This window comes from Xyrauchen texanus, chromosome 26 (assembly GCF_025860055.1).
Source record: "Xyrauchen texanus isolate HMW12.3.18 chromosome 26, RBS_HiC_50CHRs, whole genome shotgun sequence".
NCBI lineage: Eukaryota > Metazoa > Chordata > Actinopteri > Cypriniformes > Catostomidae > Xyrauchen > Xyrauchen texanus.
The window spans coordinates 37,209,003-37,230,229 of record NC_068301.1 but is presented as its reverse complement, the minus strand read 5'-3'; the positions used below and the strand labels follow the sequence as shown (position 1 = coordinate 37,230,229).

General features: G+C 42.9%; 1 protein-coding gene across 1 annotated transcript; it reads left to right on the top strand.

Moving 5' to 3' along the window:
* Positions 1 to 2,000: 2,000 nt before the first annotated feature.
* On the top strand, positions 2,001 to 20,629 carry LOC127619545 (glycoprotein endo-alpha-1,2-mannosidase-like protein). Its single transcript, XM_052092404.1, has 4 exons — positions 2,001 to 3,132; positions 5,441 to 5,550; positions 16,067 to 16,143; positions 18,015 to 20,629. Exons 1-4 carry the CDS (start codon positions 2,631 to 2,633, stop codon positions 18,649 to 18,651), a joined length of 1,326 nt encoding a protein of 441 aa, XP_051948364.1. The 5' UTR covers positions 2,001 to 2,630; the 3' UTR covers positions 18,652 to 20,629.
* Positions 20,630 to 21,227: the final 598 nt, after the last annotated feature.

Genomic DNA, 21,227 nt, shown 5'->3' with positions numbered 1-21,227 from the left:
CGCCATCAAAAGAACAGAGAAAACTGACAGTGATGTTGTCTGTAGATTCAGGAGGTGCAGAGAGAGACTGAAAACTCTACAGGAAAAAATAACATGTCATCTAATAACAATAAATTCTCATTACGTCCACGCTGTCTTTCAAAAACATAAACTACAATCAGATTTGTGCTGTTCTTGTTAACTTATGTCTAGTGACTCGCTTTTAGCAACTCACAAAAGCACTTTCACAATATCAATACATTAATTTAACATTCTTGAATAACATTTACATTTTAGCAACCGATTGCTTATTCAGAGGCAGACTGGGACTAAAAAATGACCCTGAACTTTCTGGCTCAGAGTGGCCCACCAAATGCACCCCGCAACACACCACACCATAACACACCGGCTCATAACCACGTAAAGAAATCAACTCTTGTTTAGAATCACACAGGTCTACTACCATACCACACACACTATTTCTGCAGTGTGTAGACTGTGAGAAATATGTACATTTCCTTCAAGCATGGAATAAATGGATGCCTTACTACATTTGCCACAATGTGCCATGTACAGCCAGACTACAATAGTGTAGGAGAGAACGGCACAGAGTTAATTTCTGGTAAATTTGTTATTAACTTCACAAAAGTGTAACATCATAACGTTAATGTTAAATCTGTTCAGATGAAAACACTTTTCATTTTATCTATGTTAAAAACAAAATTAAACCCACAGCTAAAAAATATTATAGAAATAATATATACAGTATATATATATATATATATATATATATATATATATATATATATATAGTCATTTAGTTAATAATGATGGGTATCAGTTATATTTTTTTATACAATTGTATAGCCTCTGATAAGCTACAGTATGCAAGCTGATAAAGAGTTTTGGTTTTGGGGTTTGGTAGAACATTTGATATAAATAATAATAAAAAAATGAATAGATAAAAAGTCATAACCTTAATACACACAATTTACCAACTCAATACATCTACATACAGTTACATATAACATAAAATAATGTATAATAATAATAACTGATATTATTAGCATTATTATTGCTGTTATTATTATTGATGTTGTTGTTTTTAGGCCTATTACACATACACTCGGATCAAGCCAAACCGATGATACAATTAGTTTCTATCATTGATGTGAATAAAAAAAAATTTAATAAAAAAAAACAGAATTAAATGATAAATTATTAATGAATACAAGTTTATGTAAGTAAAGATTTATATCAAAATATAAAGTTTGTGTAAAAATACATTCAAAAACCCCATAAAATAATGAATTATATTAGTATAATCAATTGAATTATATAATCATTACTTGTGTTAATGATAAAAGACAAATATGTATTGAGTTCTGTTGTCTTCGTTTAAAATAAACTATTGTTTGTATTTCTGTGTGTTACTTCCCTCTTAGAACTTTGCCTAGAACAACCCATTTTATGTTAAGGCAGTCTAGATTGAATTTTAAATGCACTTTATTTCTGAGATTATGACGCCACTCGCTCAATGATACATTTACTAATGAGGTCACGTGACAATAGTGTAGCGCACTGCTTGAAATGTAGCTATATCATTACATGAAACGTAGGCTAGGGGTAGTTCACACGCCTCCGTACGCTAAATAAAGGCTAAGTGCAGCGACACACAGGGTTGAATACAGTTGTCTCGAGGCGTGTTTTTAACATTTGAAGATCTTTTTAACTTGACATGGCGTCTAAACACGCTGCACGAGGCGCTGAAATACCAGCGAGACGCAGCACGACGGTCAAAGACGCCATTCAAGCGAATGTTTACATAGGAAACCAATTTAAAGAATGTGTTCGTTGTGAACGCAACCTTCGGCAGTATTCTGTTTACTACTCGTGATGCAGTGCGCCAGTGTTCCATTCCAGACACAGCCAGTGTCCTTGAGTATGCGCGCACAGTGACAAATCCACGAGGCTCCACCTTCCAGAAACACGAAGATGATTTATCAAGAGCACACTGGCGACATAGACGCAGAAATCTGTTGGAAGAACAATGCATCTGATGTGAATGTGTGCTTTTATATTATAGTGTAAAGACCCTCGCGTGGGATTACGTGAGAAAGGAGAACGCATTCAGTTTGGGAGTCGGATGGAACATAAATGAAATGATGGAGACTGACGTTCTCGTGCATGTGAGATGATTGCATGGAAGCTTGTGTCGTCGGACGTTTACGACCTCACATTTGGAAATAAACAGACGGCTGGACCCTTTCAGTTCACAGGCTGGTTGAGGTTATTTTTAGTTCTTTGACGAAACTGAATATATTGTTAAGTTACTAATATAACATGTGCTGTCAGGATAATAGTATGCAGTTATAAATAATGTTGGCTGGTTTGCGATGAGAAATAAAGCTTAATATCATCTATGCACGTTTAGATATGTCCTATACACATTGCAGCAGTGCAAATGCATCATAATTTGCTAATGTAGTGGAAATGAAGGGGATCTTGTCGACCAATCCAGAGTGCCCAAATTGAAGTCTGATAGGCTGTGCAAGATGGGATACAAGAAACAATTTCAGAGCCCACTTTCGGAGGCCTCATCCGTATAAACCTATATGTGAACTGCATTTCCAGCACCACGGAGAGCGACCATGAACAGGTTACGCAAGAAAGCGTGCGTGGCCCTTCTATTGTTCACCTTGTTCATTTTTGGCACCATGATGGGCCTACGAACCCTTAAGCCCACTGATGGTTTCTCAGATCATGCTCCAGGAATGGAGTTGGTACCTTTAGTGGGAGAGAGGATGGACCAGAGACCCAATCATTTAGTCGAATCAGCAGGTCAAACTGGTGTTGGAAGTGACACAAAGATAGTCTTCTCCAACTCTGGGCCTGAACACAGCATATTCTATGACATTCACATCTTCTATTATTTATGGTATGGCTCGCCACAGATGGATGGGAGTTATGTACACTGGGACCACATATTGGTACCACACTGGGACCCGAAAATAGCTGAAAGTCACCCTAAAGGACGACACAATCCGCCAGATGACATTGCGTCCAGTTATTACCCAGAACTTGGACCCTATAGCTCCAAGGATCCAGATGTCATTGAGTCCCACATGGCACAAATCGAAGCTGCAGCTGCAGGTTTACAACAAAGAAACAAATTATAACTCATGCTGATTTATTTAGTGTCACTGGTGTCCCATATATTGATTGTGTATTTTCTAGTACAAAGTTAATTCATCTTATTGTAAACTATTCAGGTGAAATACAAAACAGATTTGTCCATATATATATATATATATATATATATATATATATATATATATATATATATATATATAATTATATGCATTAGATTTCAAAATATCTAAACAAGTGTCATCTGCAAACAAATGCTGCTAGAACTTTTCTCAGAACTAATTTCCCTTTTCTGAGCATTTTTGAAAATACTATTTAAGATTAGTTTAAACAAAAACTAAAATTCAGTCATTGTAACTCACCCCTGTGTTTTAACCTAATATGACTTTCTTTTTCTTGACACTAAGGGAGAAATTGTGAATAAAATGTTGTGCTCAGTGATGTCATACTATGGCAGCTTATGGTGACCACCTCTTTAATCTTCAAAAGGACACAAAAGTATAATTCAGAAGTCTAATAAATTATTGTATTTGACTCATGTCTTGTTCTGAAGGAGTCCGATAAGGTTTGGTGAGAAACAACCCAAATTCGAATGTATTATTTAGTGAAAATGTTCACTGACCATTGATCTCCTGTGCACGTTCATTATAGGGCACGGGAGCAGAAGTTCATGCAGCCCCCTCGCGACATGGGGCATTCAAGCAAAAACAGGTCCTCCACAGTGATAGCGACAACAGAACACAACACAGCTGCACACAAAAGAGAGAACAGATCTTATTAACATGTCTGAAGAGATTGTAGTTGAAGAATTTATGCATTTCTATGCCCAGCCTTATTTTATTTAATGGAGTTCTGGAAATCAAACAGAAACATAGAGGAGGCTTTACCTGATGGACAACGACACACAATAAAAGGTATATTTTCTATCTTAATCAAGAGTTTTTGTCCTAACCAGCGGTAGCTAGCGATGTTAAATTCTATCGATTGCTTGTTTTCTATCTTCGGCATTGTGTGGTCTTCTGTGATCTTCTGTAAAGCTGCTTTGAAACAATGTGTGTTGTGAAAGGCGCTATACAAATTAAATTGACTTGACTTGTTTTGCGGGTAAATCCGTCCACTGTGAACTGGCACTGGTCCAAAAACTTTCAGCAAAAATAAGGTTGGGCATAGAAATGCATCAATTCTTCGACTACAAACTCTTCATACATGTTTAGTAAGTTCTGTTCTCTGTTTTGTGTGCAGCTGTGATCGTGTTCTGTTGTCACAATAGCGGATGAAGTCATCTTTCCATTTTTCTTGCAGAGTAACCAGGTGTACTAACATCTGACAACCATAACCACAACCATTTGTGTCTCAATACTTTTGTCTTCATTTTCAACAATTTATCTGGTGTTTATCATTTAAAAAACATACAAACTACTATTTTTTGTGAAATGTTCGGTTTGAAAAATGTGCAAGTAATTTTTCTTTAACAGTTAAATGCATGGGTGTTCCACCAATCATTATTACACATCTCAGGTCTTTAGCGACTTGCACGTTCTGTATATATATATCACAAATGGTTTCAAAAAATGCCTAGAGAGTGTAACATTTTCAAAGCAATTTCTATACAATCAAAAATTGTATTATATTTTGATGATATATTATCAAAATATAAAATATTTATTATATGTTATTATGTTTTGATGTTTTATTATTTTACATACTGTATATCGAAGAGATGATGCAGAAAATGATTGAATGGGATTCATTACATTCACACTGATTTTGTTTTAATGCAGCAGACTGTCGAACACATATTGACACATAGCACATAATCTGCAAATAAGCTACTCAAATGTATTTTCTCAGGCACTTATTAAGTCTTAATAGACGCACATTTTACATAATTTCAGTAGTACACCCAAATGGCAATAGAATAATGGCAATAATTATGTCATACTTTTCATGTGCTGTACATGCTATAGTTTACTTTCATGTTGCTTTGACAAATAGAGTGCTATTTGACAGTTGTCAAATGTACATCAAGTAAAACAACAAAGCCACCTTGAGGAACAAATAGCATGTACTGCATAATCATAAGAGGTCCCTGGTCACTAAAGTCCCGAAGTATGCATTTAAAGGTTAAAATAAATGACACTTGCTTTCATATTTTGTTATCTAATGCAATGGCCTGAGTTCTCTATCCAAATACTTTTTAAGGTCACTGTTTAAAGTGCAACAAATAAATCAGAATTGTTGCGAATGAATTAGGAGTCATTAAATGAATGCTGCTGCTTTTAAACAAATGTATTTCCACTTCTAACGGCAGGTGTGGTGGTTCTGTCCTGGTACCCACCTGGTGTGGCAGATAAACATGGCAAACCCTCAGAAGATCTAGTGCCAGCTGTTATGGATGCTGCCCATAGACACAGCATCAAGGTAACTGGTGGATATTCCAAAAATGTATCTGATATCACAGACATTTAGATTATTGTATGTTATTGTATTGAATTTTTTATTATTTCTGAACTTAGTTCTTGTTTGCACTAATTAATGAAAATTAAATGACCCTAGCTTGATAGACCCCATGAAATTAAAAAGGATGTCTGTTAGCTTTAATGCCATCTTTATGATAATGTTCTCCTAAAAGATAACCACATTTATTTAAGCAATTGTATGCATTTCAAAATGTAAATCTTGGACAAACATATTGAAGGCATAATTTCATGCTCAGGGGCACATACAAGTGTGTGTCCAGTAAAATGCTCTTTAGCATAAGCCATATTCAGACATGTAGCTCATTTGATTGGTTCTGAAACAGGAGCTAAATTGTTCCAATAGCTCATTTTCCACCATTGGGCCAAACAGTTCTGAGCACATGTAACCGGCCCTGCTTGACCCACTCTGAGCGGGATTCGAACAGGAGTCTCTGGCATGGGAGGCAGGCGTGCTAACAAGGAGGCTAAAGACCCCTATCCGCATAATGGATAATGTTAATTTGCAGTGCAACCTCTGACTGGAATGCACATTCTGTACGTTATGCATAAGTGTGGCATTAGGAATTATAAAACAGCCCCTGTATTAAAAGTGCAGTGATATCTAATATAGTTGGCAAAAGGCTATATCCGAACTATGATTATGAATTACAGTGACGAGCTGACCTACAGATGCCTTTTGCTTTGGTTAGGTCAGATTGCATATCGATCGTCTAAGTGATCTTTTGGACCGATTGTATTATTGTGGATCTGAGTGCGATTGCTGTGTTCATATATGCCTAAACGAACTGAACCAAGGGAGAAAATGCATCAGTTTCCAAAAAATGAATGCCCCAAATGAGCTTGGTGTGAAAATGCCCTAAGAATGTAGATAAGGTGTATAAATAAAAGATATGTTGTTCAATTACGGTGAAACAACAGACCTATGGTATCCTTCTTAAAGTCAAATAAGGTGAAACTTTGTAGTCCATGGGACCCACTTTATATTACGTGTCTTAACTACTATATACTGAAGCATTTGATACAATGTTCTTAATATGTACATACATGTTATTGCATTGTACTTACATTTAAAGTACCTGTTTTTAATGACACCTCTAGTCACACTGTTAGCCTTACCCCTAACCCTAAACCTTTCCCAAACCCTTACCCTACACCAGTGGTTCCCAACCCTGTTCCTAGGGGCCCCCCCTATATCTCCCCTTTTCTGACACACCCAATTCAGGTCTTGGAGTCTTCATGAGTTGAATCAGGTGTGTTTGATTAGGGAGATATCCAAAATGCGTAGTGTTGGGGGGCATCGAGGAACAGGGTTGGGAACCACTGCCCTAAACCATTATCTGAATCTAAACTGTAACCCTACCCATTAACATACCCATTTTTTTAGCTTACTATACATGTAACTTACAGTAATTGACAATAATTGAATTTGAAAGCAGGTTATTACCAGTGTATCAAAGTTACAACCACCTTTGTGTTCATTTTAAGACAGGTATTGGGAATCTGCATAAGAGTCAATGGAGTTCAAAGTCATTTTGACTTTGTGAAACCAAATTAAATGTACGTACTTGACACTTTTGTTTAAACTAGATTTAAAAAAAAAAGATTTTTCATTTTTATCACCTCGGGCAACCTGTTTTGTCAATTATCCATTACTGGGAGGTTGTTGGCTGTAGTGTTGTACTGTGATGTATTGGTTTCATGGGGCTGACGTAGGCGTTTTGGGCGAGTATGGTTGTGTGCATATATCGAGAAGTTAAGAGGACCAAGCACTGACTTAGACATCCCTCCCCTAGAGGAAACCTTCAAGGACCTGCCTGTATGTCCTATGAATGTCATATTTCACTGTGCACTCCAGGCCGTGAGTGAACTGACCACTAGTTTACAGATTTATTTTTCCTTTCTACCTTGTGTGCTATACTTGGCTTCACTTATTCATGTTTTGAAAAATAATGCTAACTTATCTCTGCAGTGTAGTGCTTTCTGAACCTACAACATGGAACATCAATTCAATTTGTTCCTCTTTTCGCTTTGGCTTTTTTTATTATCTTGATGTCACGAAACTAGATGTAAGTGCACTGCAGGGCTTACAGGCTGAATGAGTAATTATACATCATGCCAGTGCTTATACAACAGCAAGTGCGTCTTACAACTATGCTCAAGGCCATGCCTCATACAGCACAGGGACAGTTACATTCAGCTATGTTGCAGTTCTTCAATACTTATGCTCTTTATTAGGGCTGTCAGTTTAATGCATCAATATAGTGCGATTAATTAAATATATGTAAAAAAATAAATCAACGCAATTAATTGTGCCCCTTACCTGTACGTAAACTGTGTAATAAAAGCATGTATTTCCCTACCATTGGAGCAATTCAATCTTAGTGTTTTTACAAGCCACGTCAACAGATGGCAGTCAGCACGCCTCAACAAACCTCACTAGCAGCGCAGCCATGACACAGCGTCCTAAAAACATGCACTTAATGAGGCTGAAAACCAGTGAGATGCTCCAAAATCGTCCATTGTAAATAAATCGGTAATTAAAAATAGCGCAGAACGTGTCATGTTGTCACGCCTCCCTCGGACTCTCCACCTCCCCCAGTGTTCCGCTCCTCTTCACCCAATTTCTAATTCACTGCACCTGAACTTAGTTCACTCGCTCACCCCATTTGTCCAATTCTTCTGAATCTTGGTGTACATGCCTCATTTCCCATTTGGAACAAAAAAGCCTCAAGGACCCATAAGGTCCAACATGATGGATTTTCCTGTACAGTGAAAATTTGGGAAAACATACAAAAATCCTCTACTCTTGAACCGTACATCCAATTGACTTGAAATTTGGTACCCATGTGTAGAATTGATGTCTTTCAATTTGTTACTTAGCAAAAATTAATACAATGCAAAATGACTGAAAGGAGTGTAGTTATGTAAATGTTAACATTGCCTCAATATATATATGTGTCAGTAAATCAAATGTCATTTTGAATGATGGTTCCCCTTCTGTCGCTCTCTCCACGTTGTGTCAGAGAAGCGACACTAGGGGTCTCTCTTGAGTGCCGATATTCACCTCTGAACTATGAAAAAAGGCCAATGAGAGTTGGCACCCAGTATTTGCATGTCCCGCCCCGGACATACGGGTATTTAAGCGGCACAAATACGGGAGTTCATTCAGAAAATTTCTTCGAGCCGATGGTGCGTGCATGCAGTCTGCTGCGAGTTACACACCAAGTTCCTGTTTAATCCTCTGGCGCTCTACATGCTGTTGGATCTGACGGCGCATAACAGCGGCTTTCTCATTCGTGCTGCGGCTGTGCATTCTTGCCCTGAAGCCGACAGCGCAGACAACTCGAAAGAGTTATTCTAAAAGAGTGAATTTCGCTCTAAAGAGCAAAACACAGCGGCGTTGAACGTCCTTCTCAGGACGCGTCTTTTTAAAGACGATTTTCCGCCTCTGTGTAGTTTCTGGATGCGTTGATTCTCCCCACCTCTGGCGGCCATAAAAACTGCCTTGCATTCCTGGGTTGCGATCACACGCAGGCAGCGTTTTTATGAATGGTCTATGTTTTCAGTACGAGAACATAGCCATGACAGTATTGCGGTCGTAGGCTTTTTCTTGTAGTGAGAAAAAGCGCTTCGAGCCCCCGCGACTTGCCTCCTTCCTATGGGATTGAGGCAGGCGCGCATGGCGATGAAAGCGATCTGGGGACAGTGGCGGGCTCCGTTTAGCCGGGTTAACCCCTCGAAACCCCCGCCTCCCGGCACGCTTGCTTGTTTCCGTCCGAGCTCGGGATGAGCATTCTCTCCAATGGGTTATGTTTTCAGTGTGAGAACATAACCGCGGCAGCGTTGCGATCTCTGCTTTCTCTTGTAGTGAGAGAGAGCCATTTCAGCCGCCCCAGCGCCTCGCCTCCTTCCTACGGGATTGAGGCGAGGCGCCGTGGCGATGGAGAGCGATCTGGGGAGAATAGCGGGGCGCTTTTGCGGGTAAATCCTCGAAAACCTCCGCCTCCCGGCACGCTTACCTGCTTCCCCGAGCTCGGGATTAGTGCGGTCCGCTAACAGCCTACCGTCCGGTCCCTCGAGCTCCCGGCATTGGATGATGACATCACCGCTGCATCGGAGAGTGTAACAGCGGCGTCGGATCGCGGATAACTTCGCCTGGGCCGCCACCTTCGGTCTCCACCCAGTCTGAGCCTGGCGCAAGAAGGTCCGCTATGCTTCCCGGGCTTAATTGGTTCCGCGGGCATGTGCGCCACTCACAGCTGCAATCCCCGGATTCCTTCCTGGACGTGCATGACGAGCTGAGCAAGCCCAGCTTCCTCGCTCCTCCGCTCTCGCTACCCTCGGTGGTAGAACGGTCCCAGACCGCTCCCCCTGCACGCCATGGCCCCCTCCTGCAAGTCCACGGGCCAGGGCACTTCAAAATCTGCACTTGGGTGGTCCTGTTCTTGGCGTGCTGCAGGAACTGCACTCAAACAGGCGATGGCCACTCCGTGGTCCAGAAACGCAGCGATGGACAGGCAGTGCGGGAGGCAGACAAAGCACGCTTTCTCAAACGCCCCTGTCTCCCAGCTCCGTCCATTCGGCGACACCACTTCGCGACTTCACCCAGCAGTCCTCAGTGGTGAAGAAACAGAGCGAAGGCTATTTTCAAGCAAAAAAGCATCCTGCCCTGCCGCAAACCTGCGCCAGGGGCCATGCCCTGTCTGCTTCGCCGAGGCGTCCTCCTGCGGCTTTCAAGAAAGAAAGAAAGTGGTGCTCGCCTCAACTAACAAGTGAGTGGGCCCAGCTCTCAGCCCCAGCGTTGAGCTCCCGCAGAAGTTGGGCGCCCATCGTCTCCACGGACCCCCTTGAGGACCCAGAAGGCTCCCAGGCGCTCCTGAGATGACAGACCCAGAGACCGAGGCGTTAGCTCGGGCTGGTAAGACCACTCCGTTCCCTGGTGGAGGGCGGGAGGAGAATTTTTTGTTAAATTCTTTACACTCTATAGAGCTATTTCCTTGTTGTCTCTGGGGTCACCTGGCCCGCAAATGCCATTCTCCACGGCACTCTGCTTTCAGGCCTCAACAGTCCCGGCTCCATGGACGGGGTGTCCCCGCCTTCAGCCCCACGACTGTTCCCGGCCGGCCGGTTCAGACGAGTCCAGAGGGCGCCAGCATCAGACCTCCTCCTCAGTCACGAACCCGCCCCTGCGGATCGCGCGAGCAAGGTAAGTGCTTTGAGTTTATTCTCAGCACCAGAGCCTCGGGACGCCACGTTGCCTCCCGGCGCCGCGTTACCTGTTCCGCACCGCTCGCGAAGCCCGCCGGATGCGTCAAAAAACTTCGTCCACTTGGTGCCCCTAGCACGGAGTTTAGAAGCGTGGCTTTCACTGCCCAACCCGTCACGCTGGCTGCACGGACCATTCGACTTCGGTTACGCAATTCAGTTTGCCAGGTCTCCGCCCCCTTCGTGGGCGTACATTTTTCCGCAGTACACGGCCAACATGCCCATTCCCTGCGTGATGAAATCGCCTCCCTTCTATTAAAGGACGCGATAGAGCCTGTCCCTCAACCGAAGCGAAGAAGGGTTTCTACAGCCCTTGCTCGTTGTACCCAAGAAAGCGGCGGCTTACGACCGATCTTGGACCTGCGAGTTTTCAATCGGACCTTGTCCAAACTCCCGTTCAAAATGCTCACCCAGAAACAAATTCTATCTGGCGTCCGGCATCTAGATTGGTTCGCAGCGGTAGACCTGAAGGACGCGTACTTCCGCGTCTCAATTCAGCCCTCGACATCGACCCTTCCTACGGTTCGCGTTCGATGGCCAGGCGTATCAGTACAAAGTCCTCCCCTTGGCCTGTCTCTGTCCCTCGCGTCTTCACGAAAGTCGCAGAGGCAGCTCTTGCCCGCTCCGAGAAGCCGGCATACGCATACTCAATTACCTCGACGACTGGCTCATACTGGCCCACTCCGAGAGTTACTATGCGCACACAGAGACCAGGTGCTCAGCCACCTCAGCCGTTTGGGGCTTCAGGTCAACTGGGAAAAGAGCAAGCTCTCCCGGTCCAGAGCATCTCTTTTCTCGGTCTGGAGTTAGACTCAGTCTCAATGACAGCACGTCTCTCCAACGGCGTGCTCAGTCAGTGCTGAAATGCCTCGCTTCCTTCAAGCCAGGCGCCGTGGTCCCGCTAAAGCGTTTCCAACAGCTCCTGGGGCATATGGCATCCTCCGGTGGCGGCGCCGCTGGGGTTGATGCATATGAGACCACTTCAGCACTGGCTCCGGACTAGAGTCCCGAGACGAGCATGGCGCCGCGGCACGCACAACGTAAAAGTTACCTCTGCCTGCCGCCAAACCTTCAAACCCTGGACAGACCTCTGCTCTTTAAGGGCAGGAGTACCCTTGCAGCAGGTGTCCCGACGCGTTCTGGTCACAACCGACGCCTCCAAATTGGGTTGGTGCGCTGTGTGCAACGGGCGCGCAGCCGCAGGCCGGTGGAACCGAGGCCTACTGCGCTGGCACATCAACTGCCTAGAGCTGCTGGCTGTTTTTCTGGCCCTGCAGAAGTTTCTCCCGTTAATTCGGAACAAACACGTCCTAGTCAGGACAGACAGCACCACGGTCGTAGCCTACATAAACCGCCAAGGCGGAGAACGCTCCCTCCACATGCCACAGCTCGCCCGTCGTCTCCTCCTTTGGAGTCAGCAGCGACTCAAGTCACTGCGCGCCACTCACATCCCCGGCAACCTCAATGTGATAGCGGGCCGCTGTCAAGACAAAGCTTGCCTGGCGGAGAGTGGAGGCTCCACCCCTAGTCGGTCCAGCTGATTTGGGACCGGTTCGGCAAGGCTCAGGTAGACCTGTTTGCCTCCCAAGAAACCTCCCACTGCCCGCTCTGGTATGCCCGGACAGAGGCTCCCCTCGGGGCAGACACGTTGGCACACAGCTGGCCTACGGGGCTGCGCAAGTACGCATTTCCCCCAGTGAGCCTTCTTGCACAGGTGCTATGCAAGGTCAGGGAGGACGAGGAGCAAGTCTGGTAGCCCCTTACTGGCCCACCCGGACTTGGTTTTCGGACCTCACGCTCCTCACGACAGCCCCTCCCTGGCGAATTCCCCTGAGGAAGGACCTTCTTTCTCAGGGATGGGGCACGCTCTGGCACCCGCACCCAGACCTCTGGAACCTCCACGTCTGGCCCTTGGGCCGGGATCGCGGAAGATCTAGCCGGCCTACCATCGACCGTCATAGATACAATCAATCAAGCCAGAGCCCCTCTACCAGGCATCTTTACGGCTCTAAAGTGGCGTCTGTTCACGGACTGGTGTTCTTCCCGAGCCGAAGACCCGCAGAAGTGCGCAGTTAGGTCAGTGCTCGTGTTTCTTCAGGAGAGGCTGGAGAGGAGGCTGTCCCCTCCACCCTCAAGGTGTATGTCGCCGCTATCGTGGCCCACCACTGTACACGGTAGAGCGGCAAGTCTCTTGGTAAGCACGACTTAATCGTCAGGTTCCTAAAAGGTGCCCGGAGGATAACTCCTCCCGGCCTAACCTGTTCCCCTCCTGGGATCTCTCGGTCGTCCTCACGGGACTCCAGAGACCCCCCTTCGAGCAGCTTGACTCAGTTGGACTCAGGGCCCTCTCTCTCAAGACCGCCCTGCTGATCGCGCTCGCTTCCATCAAGAGGGTCGGGGACCTGCATGCATTCTCTGTTAGCGACGCTTGCCTGGAGTTCGGTCCGGCAGACACTTTCGTGATCCTAAGACCGCGACCGGGCTACGTGCCCAAGGTTCCTACCACACCCTTCAGGGATCAGGTGGTGAACCTGCAAGCGCTGCCCCGGGAGGAGGCAGACCCAGCCCTTTCACTTCTGTGTCCAGTACGCGCTTTGCGTATTTATCTGGACCGCACATAGAGCATCAGACTCTCTGAGCAGCTCTTCGTCTGCTTTGGGGGACAGCAGAAAGGGAACGCTGTCTCCAAGCAGAGACTCGCCCACTGGGTTTCCCTGGCTTATCACACCCAGGCCGTGCCCCCCCCCTGCGGGTCCGAGCCCACTCCACCAGGAGTGTTGCGTCCTCATGGGCACTGGCTAGGGGCACTGCCCTAGCAGACATTTGTAGAGCAGCGGGCTGGGCAACACCTAACACTTTTGCGAGATTCTACAATCTCCGAGTTGAGTCAGTATCGTCCCGTGTTTTCTCATGTACCGAGCCCGTAGAACTCGGTAGCACGCCCACGATCTGACTGGGTGAATCGCTTGCACCTAGCGCCCTTCCCCCTAACCAGGGGACACTGGTTGATTCCTCCCTAGCCCTCGTGGGTCGCAGTTCAGCGGAGGAACTCGCCGACCCAAGCCACTGCGGGTACCGCAAGCTACCCTGTACTGGTATAGGTGCTCCACAGGTAAGGCCTCCTTCGGACTCCCCCTGCGTGTAACACCACGGTTCTGTCCCCTCTGGTGAGCGGACTCCCGTGTTTCCCTTAGGCAGTCACGGCTGCCTCGGTTGCCGTGCTGTATGTTCCCCCTCTATGAGGCTGGATCCACCACCGCACCAACTTTTCCACATAGGCCCTAAGTCAGGCCTCTGATGGTTTTGCCACTTAAACTTGCCTCCCCTCTCGGGTAGGCGTGGCCTCCGCAGGGTCTTCTCCACCCTGAATAAGGGCTAAGACCCCCTTCCCTCAATGCGTGTAATGGCCCCGGCCTTAGTTGCTCTATGCGAGAAACATAGAGAGAAAAGAGGCCCGACCAGGCTTGGCCCGTTCCCAGGTTGGCGCCCAGCACCTTGTTCCCCCCTCCAGGGTAACGATAAGGAATCCTGATGGCTTAAATGGGGCATTGGGGATGGGTATGTGCAGCCTGATACAGTTGGTCGTCCTGCACGTAAGAATACCTGCTCGCTCCTGTATCAGCAGTTCACGTACACGGCTCAGCGCATGGCACTTTTATAAGTGGACCCCTAGTGTCGCTTCTCTGACACAACGTGGAGAGAGCAACAGAAGGGGAACGTCTAGGTTACGTATGTAACCTCCGTTCCCCGATGGAGGGAACGAGACGTTGTGTCTCCCCTGCCACGTCGCTGAGCCCGAGCCACTGTTGTGGCCGGACCATTTCCGGCTCCTCAGAAAAATCCTGAATGAACTCCCGTATTTGCGCCCCTTAAATACCCGTATGTCCTAGTGTCGCTTCTCTGACACAACATCTCGTTCCCTCCATTGGGGAATGGAGGTTACATACGTAACCTAGACGTTTTTCAAACCTAACATGCTTCAAGATGACATCACTCTAAAGTACCATGCAAAGAATGGCCCACATTCGCCTTTAGGGGGCACTACAGGCCACGCCCAAACGTCCCATTTGATGTCATTTCCACCCCATTTGCCCAATTCTTCTGAAATCAATTAATCAAATGTCATTTTGACTGATGGTTTTTCAAAGCTAACATGCTTCAAGATGACATCACTCTAAAGTACTGTGTCACCTTGATATGTCAAAAGATGACTGAATTACAGCTGTTTGAACTTGGGCCAAATCTGACAATGCTAGACACTAGTTCTTTTTATACAGAAACTGAAAGTAGAAATACTCAGCAATGTGAATAGCTAACTTGACTATGATGTTGTGCTGGTAAGTGAAGGGTCAGGGGTTCAAATCCAGCCACAGCCATAATTTTTCATTTAGGATTCAGACAGAAAGACATGTTTTTTAAGGATTCCTCCATTGGGAGGGTTTAACCGCAACCCACTACAGATTGATTTTTAAATTATTTGCCATTTTGAGGAATCCACATTGATGCTTGCAGCTATATTTCCCCTTGTTTTTCATATTTGACATTATATATCTCTGGGTGGCTCCGAAAAACTGCTTTTGTTTTGTTCCCAATCATGTCAACTGTATCATGTGTTGATACGATAAAACAATCAAAGTTTATAGCATTACAAAAAATTATTTATCATAGTGTCCAAAAATGTCTCCATGTGTCCAAAAGCTCTCTAAACAAATAATACATAATAACTGTACATAAGAACTAATTATACATGCAAACACAACATTGACTAAAGGTATGCATAGCATACAGACATGATTTTAATAATGAGACTTCACAGAAGGAGTACATTTTGACTTATTGAGTCTGCATCATTGAGTCTGTGCCATTTACGTTGTGTCAACTCCTGGTGGCCATATGTAACGTTGTGCTTCGTGTGGATTATCTAATGATGCATGCATCCGATTACCTTACCTTTGCCTTATTGAATGCAAAATGATTTGTTTGTAACATAGAAAACTTTTCTTTGTAAAACAACTGTTTATGAAAAGATGTCACATATCAGTTAAATATTGGTATTAAGATATCTATAAGGTAAATGCTGGCATACAGAAAGCTGATGATGTGTGTCTGAAAAATAAATTCAGAAGAGTTGATTTCAAAAACTGTTGTAGTGATGTTTTATTCCCTACTTCATTTCCTTCAATCTTTTTCAGGTTGCGTTCCACCTTCAGCCCTACAAAGGCCGGACTGACCTCAGCATGCATGACAACATCAAATACATCATTGACAAGTAGGTAGCGCCTCTTCAACCTGTGTCCAAACCTCCTACATCTTTCCAACACTAAAGATCAGAGCGTTCCTGCCTGCTAACCTGAAGACGTAGCCCCCTTTCATATTAATGAACTTGCTTGCTTTGAACTCAAGAGATGAGGGTGAAATTCAGCCCAGCCCAAAGAAAAGAAAGAGAGAGTGGTGTTGTAAAAATAGAGGAATTTTCTCTTATTAATCATTAATGAAAGTATAACATGACCTGATGGTCTCGCGGCTAACCCACTCAGGAGAACAATGGCTGAACCATGTTAATCTTTAATATTAGTATAACCTGTTGACTGTAACATGATGAGTAAAGTGTTTGTGAGAGCATCATAAAATTACTCTTTGTAGTTGTTTAGCCTTGAATTGTTCTCTTCTAGCAGTTGCGATGGCTAGGGAAGAAAGACGTTATGTAATAGCGAGCAAAGTAAAATGCAGGTTTACGTGTGATGAGGTAGTGTTTGCTCTTATTTGATATACAGTAGGTTAATGAAAAATGTCAGTGTTACCCAAACAGGGTTGAAATTGCTTCCATGATATAAGTTATTGATGCTGTTATTTTGCGTACTGTTACTGTTTCTTTAACTTGAAGCCACTTCATACACCAAGATTTGATTTTTCTTTATATACTGTATATATATATATATATAGTACTGTTCAAAATGCACATAAGATGTTTCACAAAAACATATGTCCTAAGATGGTTATTTATTTCTGCTACTTTAGTGTGTCAATGGGAAATATACATTTTATACTCCCAAACATTCCTTTTGCAAATAGAATAGAACAGAAGAATGGGGAGCCATGCCACAGATAGGAGAATTGGTGCTGTTTTGAAGACCAATGTGTTGTTGATTTAGCTCTTTTTCTGTTTACTGGTCTTTATATGACGTTAAATGATTTGAAGAAATCTTCACCTCAGCTTTTGCACATTACTATATGCAATATGTAGGCTTCTTTTCAATTATTTTTGGAAAATCTGGCTGAATATTGCATGATACTAAATTATTACTGTGGGACCCAGTTAAGTTTATTATTATAATACTGAATTATCATAATTATTATTATGAGTATTAGATTTGTTTTATTTAAAAGTAATATATTTCTTTCCTATTTACGTCACCTGGATCTTTTATTTTGACACTTCACATGGATCTTTTATTTTGACACTGAGTTCAGTGCGCATCTGGTGAAGTGCTGTTGTCCAATCCTTTTCTGATATACTGTATTGCCTTTGTAGATTTCTATAATAATTGTAGCAGTTACTAGCAGCAAGTTTGGAATTGCAAGAATACTTGAACATTCAGTACTTTATTTCTTTCACAATACATGTGATCTCCTCCAAAATTTCACGCGTGCACAGAACAGCCAGTCATGCACATATACCATGTTTATTTGTCTTTTATCGCAGCCCATTGCAGTTTTATAATTACATGTGGCCATATTGGTGTTATTTTGATTAATTGTGCTTCCCAGAAGGATAGCTGAAATTAGTCTACTAATGTGCTTTTTATGGACCTTAATGGCCAAATAAAAGCACACTAAAATCATCACGACATTCACGATATTGTGTGTATGTAGTATACATAGAATGTTAGCCATGGAATTAGCTTTTGCAAGTTTTACTTTAACAAAGGAATGTGGTAGGAATATTTTTAAGGACAAAAATGACATAAATCTCCTGTGATGCATTTACATACACTGATCATTGTTAGTATTAAATATATTAAATATAAATATTAATTAAAAACAAATATGTTGTGTTTTCAAACCTAACAAATGGCCATAATATTGTGCTATTGTGCTAGTAACGCAGTGTAAATAAGCATACCTGAAATCTCTTCACAGATATGGGGAACATGGTGCTCTCTACAGATTCAAGTCAAGCACTGGTAAAATTCTTCCACTCTTCTATGTGTATGACTCATACCTTACCCCTTCTGAGGCCTGGGCTGAGCTGCTCACTGCTCGAGGGTCTCACAGTCTCCGTGGAACTCCTTATGATGGCATCTTCATCGCTCTCATCGTGGAAGAGCGTCACAAGCATGACATCCTGTCCGGTGGTTTTGACGGCATGTACACCTACTTTGCTTCCAACGGTTTCTCCTTTGGATCTTCTCACCAGAACTGGAAAGCAATCAAGGATTTCTGCGACAAGAACAACTTGCTTTTTGTGCCGAGCGCTGGGCCTGGTTACATGGACACCGCCGTTCGGCCGTGGAACAATCATAACACACGCAACAGAGTAAATGGACGATATTACGAGACGTCTTTGCAAGCGACAATGTCCGTAAGACCCGATATCATCACAATAACATCATTTAATGAGTGGCACGAGGGAACTCAGATTGAAAGGGCCGTGCCTAAGAAGGCTGTGACTCGTCTTTATTTGGACTATAAACCTCATCAACCAGACTATTACCTGGAGCTCACAAGGAAGTGGGCAGAGCAGTTTAGTAAAGAAAAAGAGCAGTGGCTTATGTGATTGTACCTCATAACAGCAATGTTGAGTTTTGCTTTTAGACTGTCTTCACACTACCATTATATTTTACTATCCTTCAATGTATGCATATTTTTTTAAAGGCAACTAAACAGCAAGGACAAGCAACATTCTCTCTTTCGATTTTCTATCAATTTCAGATGTCTCGGTGGAAGTATTTAAAGGGCTAATTCTGCAATATATTAACATTTTGCCATCCCTCTCATGTTGCTCCAACCTGAATGACTACAAACACAAAAGCAGAAGTTCTATGGGTAATTAGACATACAAGAACCAAAGGCATTTTAAAACCTTGCTGCAACGCTGATCGGTAACTAGACATGCAAGAACCATTTACAAAATGAGATGCGTGAACCAATGGCATTTTAAAACGTTATCGCAATGCAATTGGTAAATAGATGTGCAAGAACCAACATTTTAAAACTTTGAGACAAACAAGAACCAATGTCATTTTTAAACCTTGGCGCAACATGGTCAGTAATGAGAGATGCAATAAGCAATGGCATTTTAAACCTTAGAGCAAAAGGAATGCTACTGAGACACGCAAAAACCAGTGGCATATTAAAACCTTAGCACAACACGAGTGGCTACGAGACACGTTAAAAATAATGGTATTTTTAATCTTCGGTGCAATGTAAACGTTAACAAGACACGCAAGAATTAATGGCATTTTTAAACCATGGCACAACACTATCAGAAACAAGACACACAAGAACTAAATGCATTAAACCTTGCCACAACGTGATTGGTAACATAACACACAATACAAATGGTATTTTAAAATCTTGGTGTAATGGAATTGGTAACAAGACACACAAGAACTAATGGCATTTTAAAACCTTGCTGCAATGCGATCGGTAACAAGACATGCAAGAACCATTGACAATGAGACACGTGTGAACCAATGGCATTTTAAAACCTTAGTGCAAGGCGATTGGTAAGTAGATACACAAGATCCAACATTTTGGTAAATAGATTTGCAAGAAATAACATTTTAAATCTTTGAGACACGCAAGAACCAATGACATCTCTAAACATTGGCACAAAGGGGTCAGTACTATGAGACGCAAGAATCAGTGGCATATTAAAATTTAGCACAACGTGAGTGGTAACGAGATGCAAAAAATAATGGTATTTTTAAACGTTGGTGCAATGCAATCGTTAACAAGACATGCAGGAACCAATAGGATTTTTAAACCATGGCTCAACTTGATCAGAAAAGAAACATGCGAGAACCAATGGCTTTTTAAAACCTTGGAGCAATGGGATCGCTACTGAGACATGCAAGAACCAGTGGAATATTAAAACCTTAGCACAGTGCGAGTGTTAATGCGACATGCAAAAAAATAATGGCATTTTTAAACGTTGGTGAAAGGCAATCGTTAACAAGACACGCAAGAAACAGTGGCATTTTTAAACCATGGCTCAACACGACCAGAAAAGAGACATGCAAGAACCAATGGCATTTAAAAATTTTAGCATAGCACTATAGGTATGAGACACTCAAGAATCAATGGCATTTTAAAACCTCGGCATAACACAATACACACAAGAACCAATGGCTTTTTGATATCATAGAAAACTCGATCAGTAGTGAATAATGATTAAAATGTTTAAATTAAAGCTTGTTTCTCATTCTTCAAAAAACATCCTTTTGTGTTTAATGTAAGAGGGGAAGCCTTAAGGGTTTGGAACAACATGAGGATGAGTAAATGATGACAACATTTTCAATCGTGAATTAACTTTCCCTTTACCTTTGGGCATTAAATTTGAGTTTAATGCTAAAAGCAGACTGTGTGGCCTCAGTATTTAAAATACTATGTGTTTGTGTTTGGATAACATTTCAAATGTGTTTGTGGCTGGTGGTGGTTATGGCTTGTTTGGATAATGCTTGCATTAATTATGCAATGAAAATCCTATTTGAGAATCATACATATTGTAATTCACGTTTAATATTAAATAAATAAACACAAAAAAGTACTTTGCATAAAGATGTATGATATAAAGACTAACAGAGCAAGCAAGAATAATTGTGTTAAGAAAGAGCAGGATAGAGTGTACACAGTGAAATGACCTAAACAATGACTTCTATACTTAGATTAGACACTAGCTAAATTCAGTTATACATTAAGCTTTAACTCAATGGGTTTATGTGGCATTTGGACTGGAGAACAGTTTTGACATTTATGATGAATTATGTGTAGTGTAACAATCACAACACTGAATCAAACTTTGTATGGAATAATTGTGGCTAATGTTAACCAATGTTGTTCCAGCAGTTTATGAGTACAAAGTCTGTCAGTCCTGCTCTATGCAACACAAAAACATGCACATACTTCAGATGTGTTACATAACCAGAGGACAAATAACACCACACAAAATGAGTGTGGATGTACTCTGCAATAGGAGCAGTTGCGCTATTTATTTGTTTGAGTGACGCGTCAACTTTTGATTTAACCAATGGCGTACATGTGCGGTGAGACATCCTGTTATTCCACAGAAGTCTTCGTAATCTTTCATCAAAATGTAATGACTTTCTCGGCCTCTAAAACAACCTTCCT

Coding starts and splice junctions, on each gene's coding strand:
- LOC127619545 (XM_052092404.1), top strand. CDS start 2,631: ATGAACAGGTTACGCAAGAAAGCGTGCGTGGCCCTTCTATTGTTCACC. Junction 3,133..5,440: donor AATCGAAGCTGCAGCTGCAG/GTTTACAACAAA, acceptor TTCTAACGGCAG/GTGTGGTGGTTCTGTCCTGG. Junction 16,144..18,014: donor ATCAAATACATCATTGACAA/GTAGGTAGCGCC, acceptor ATCTCTTCACAG/ATATGGGGAACATGGTGCTC.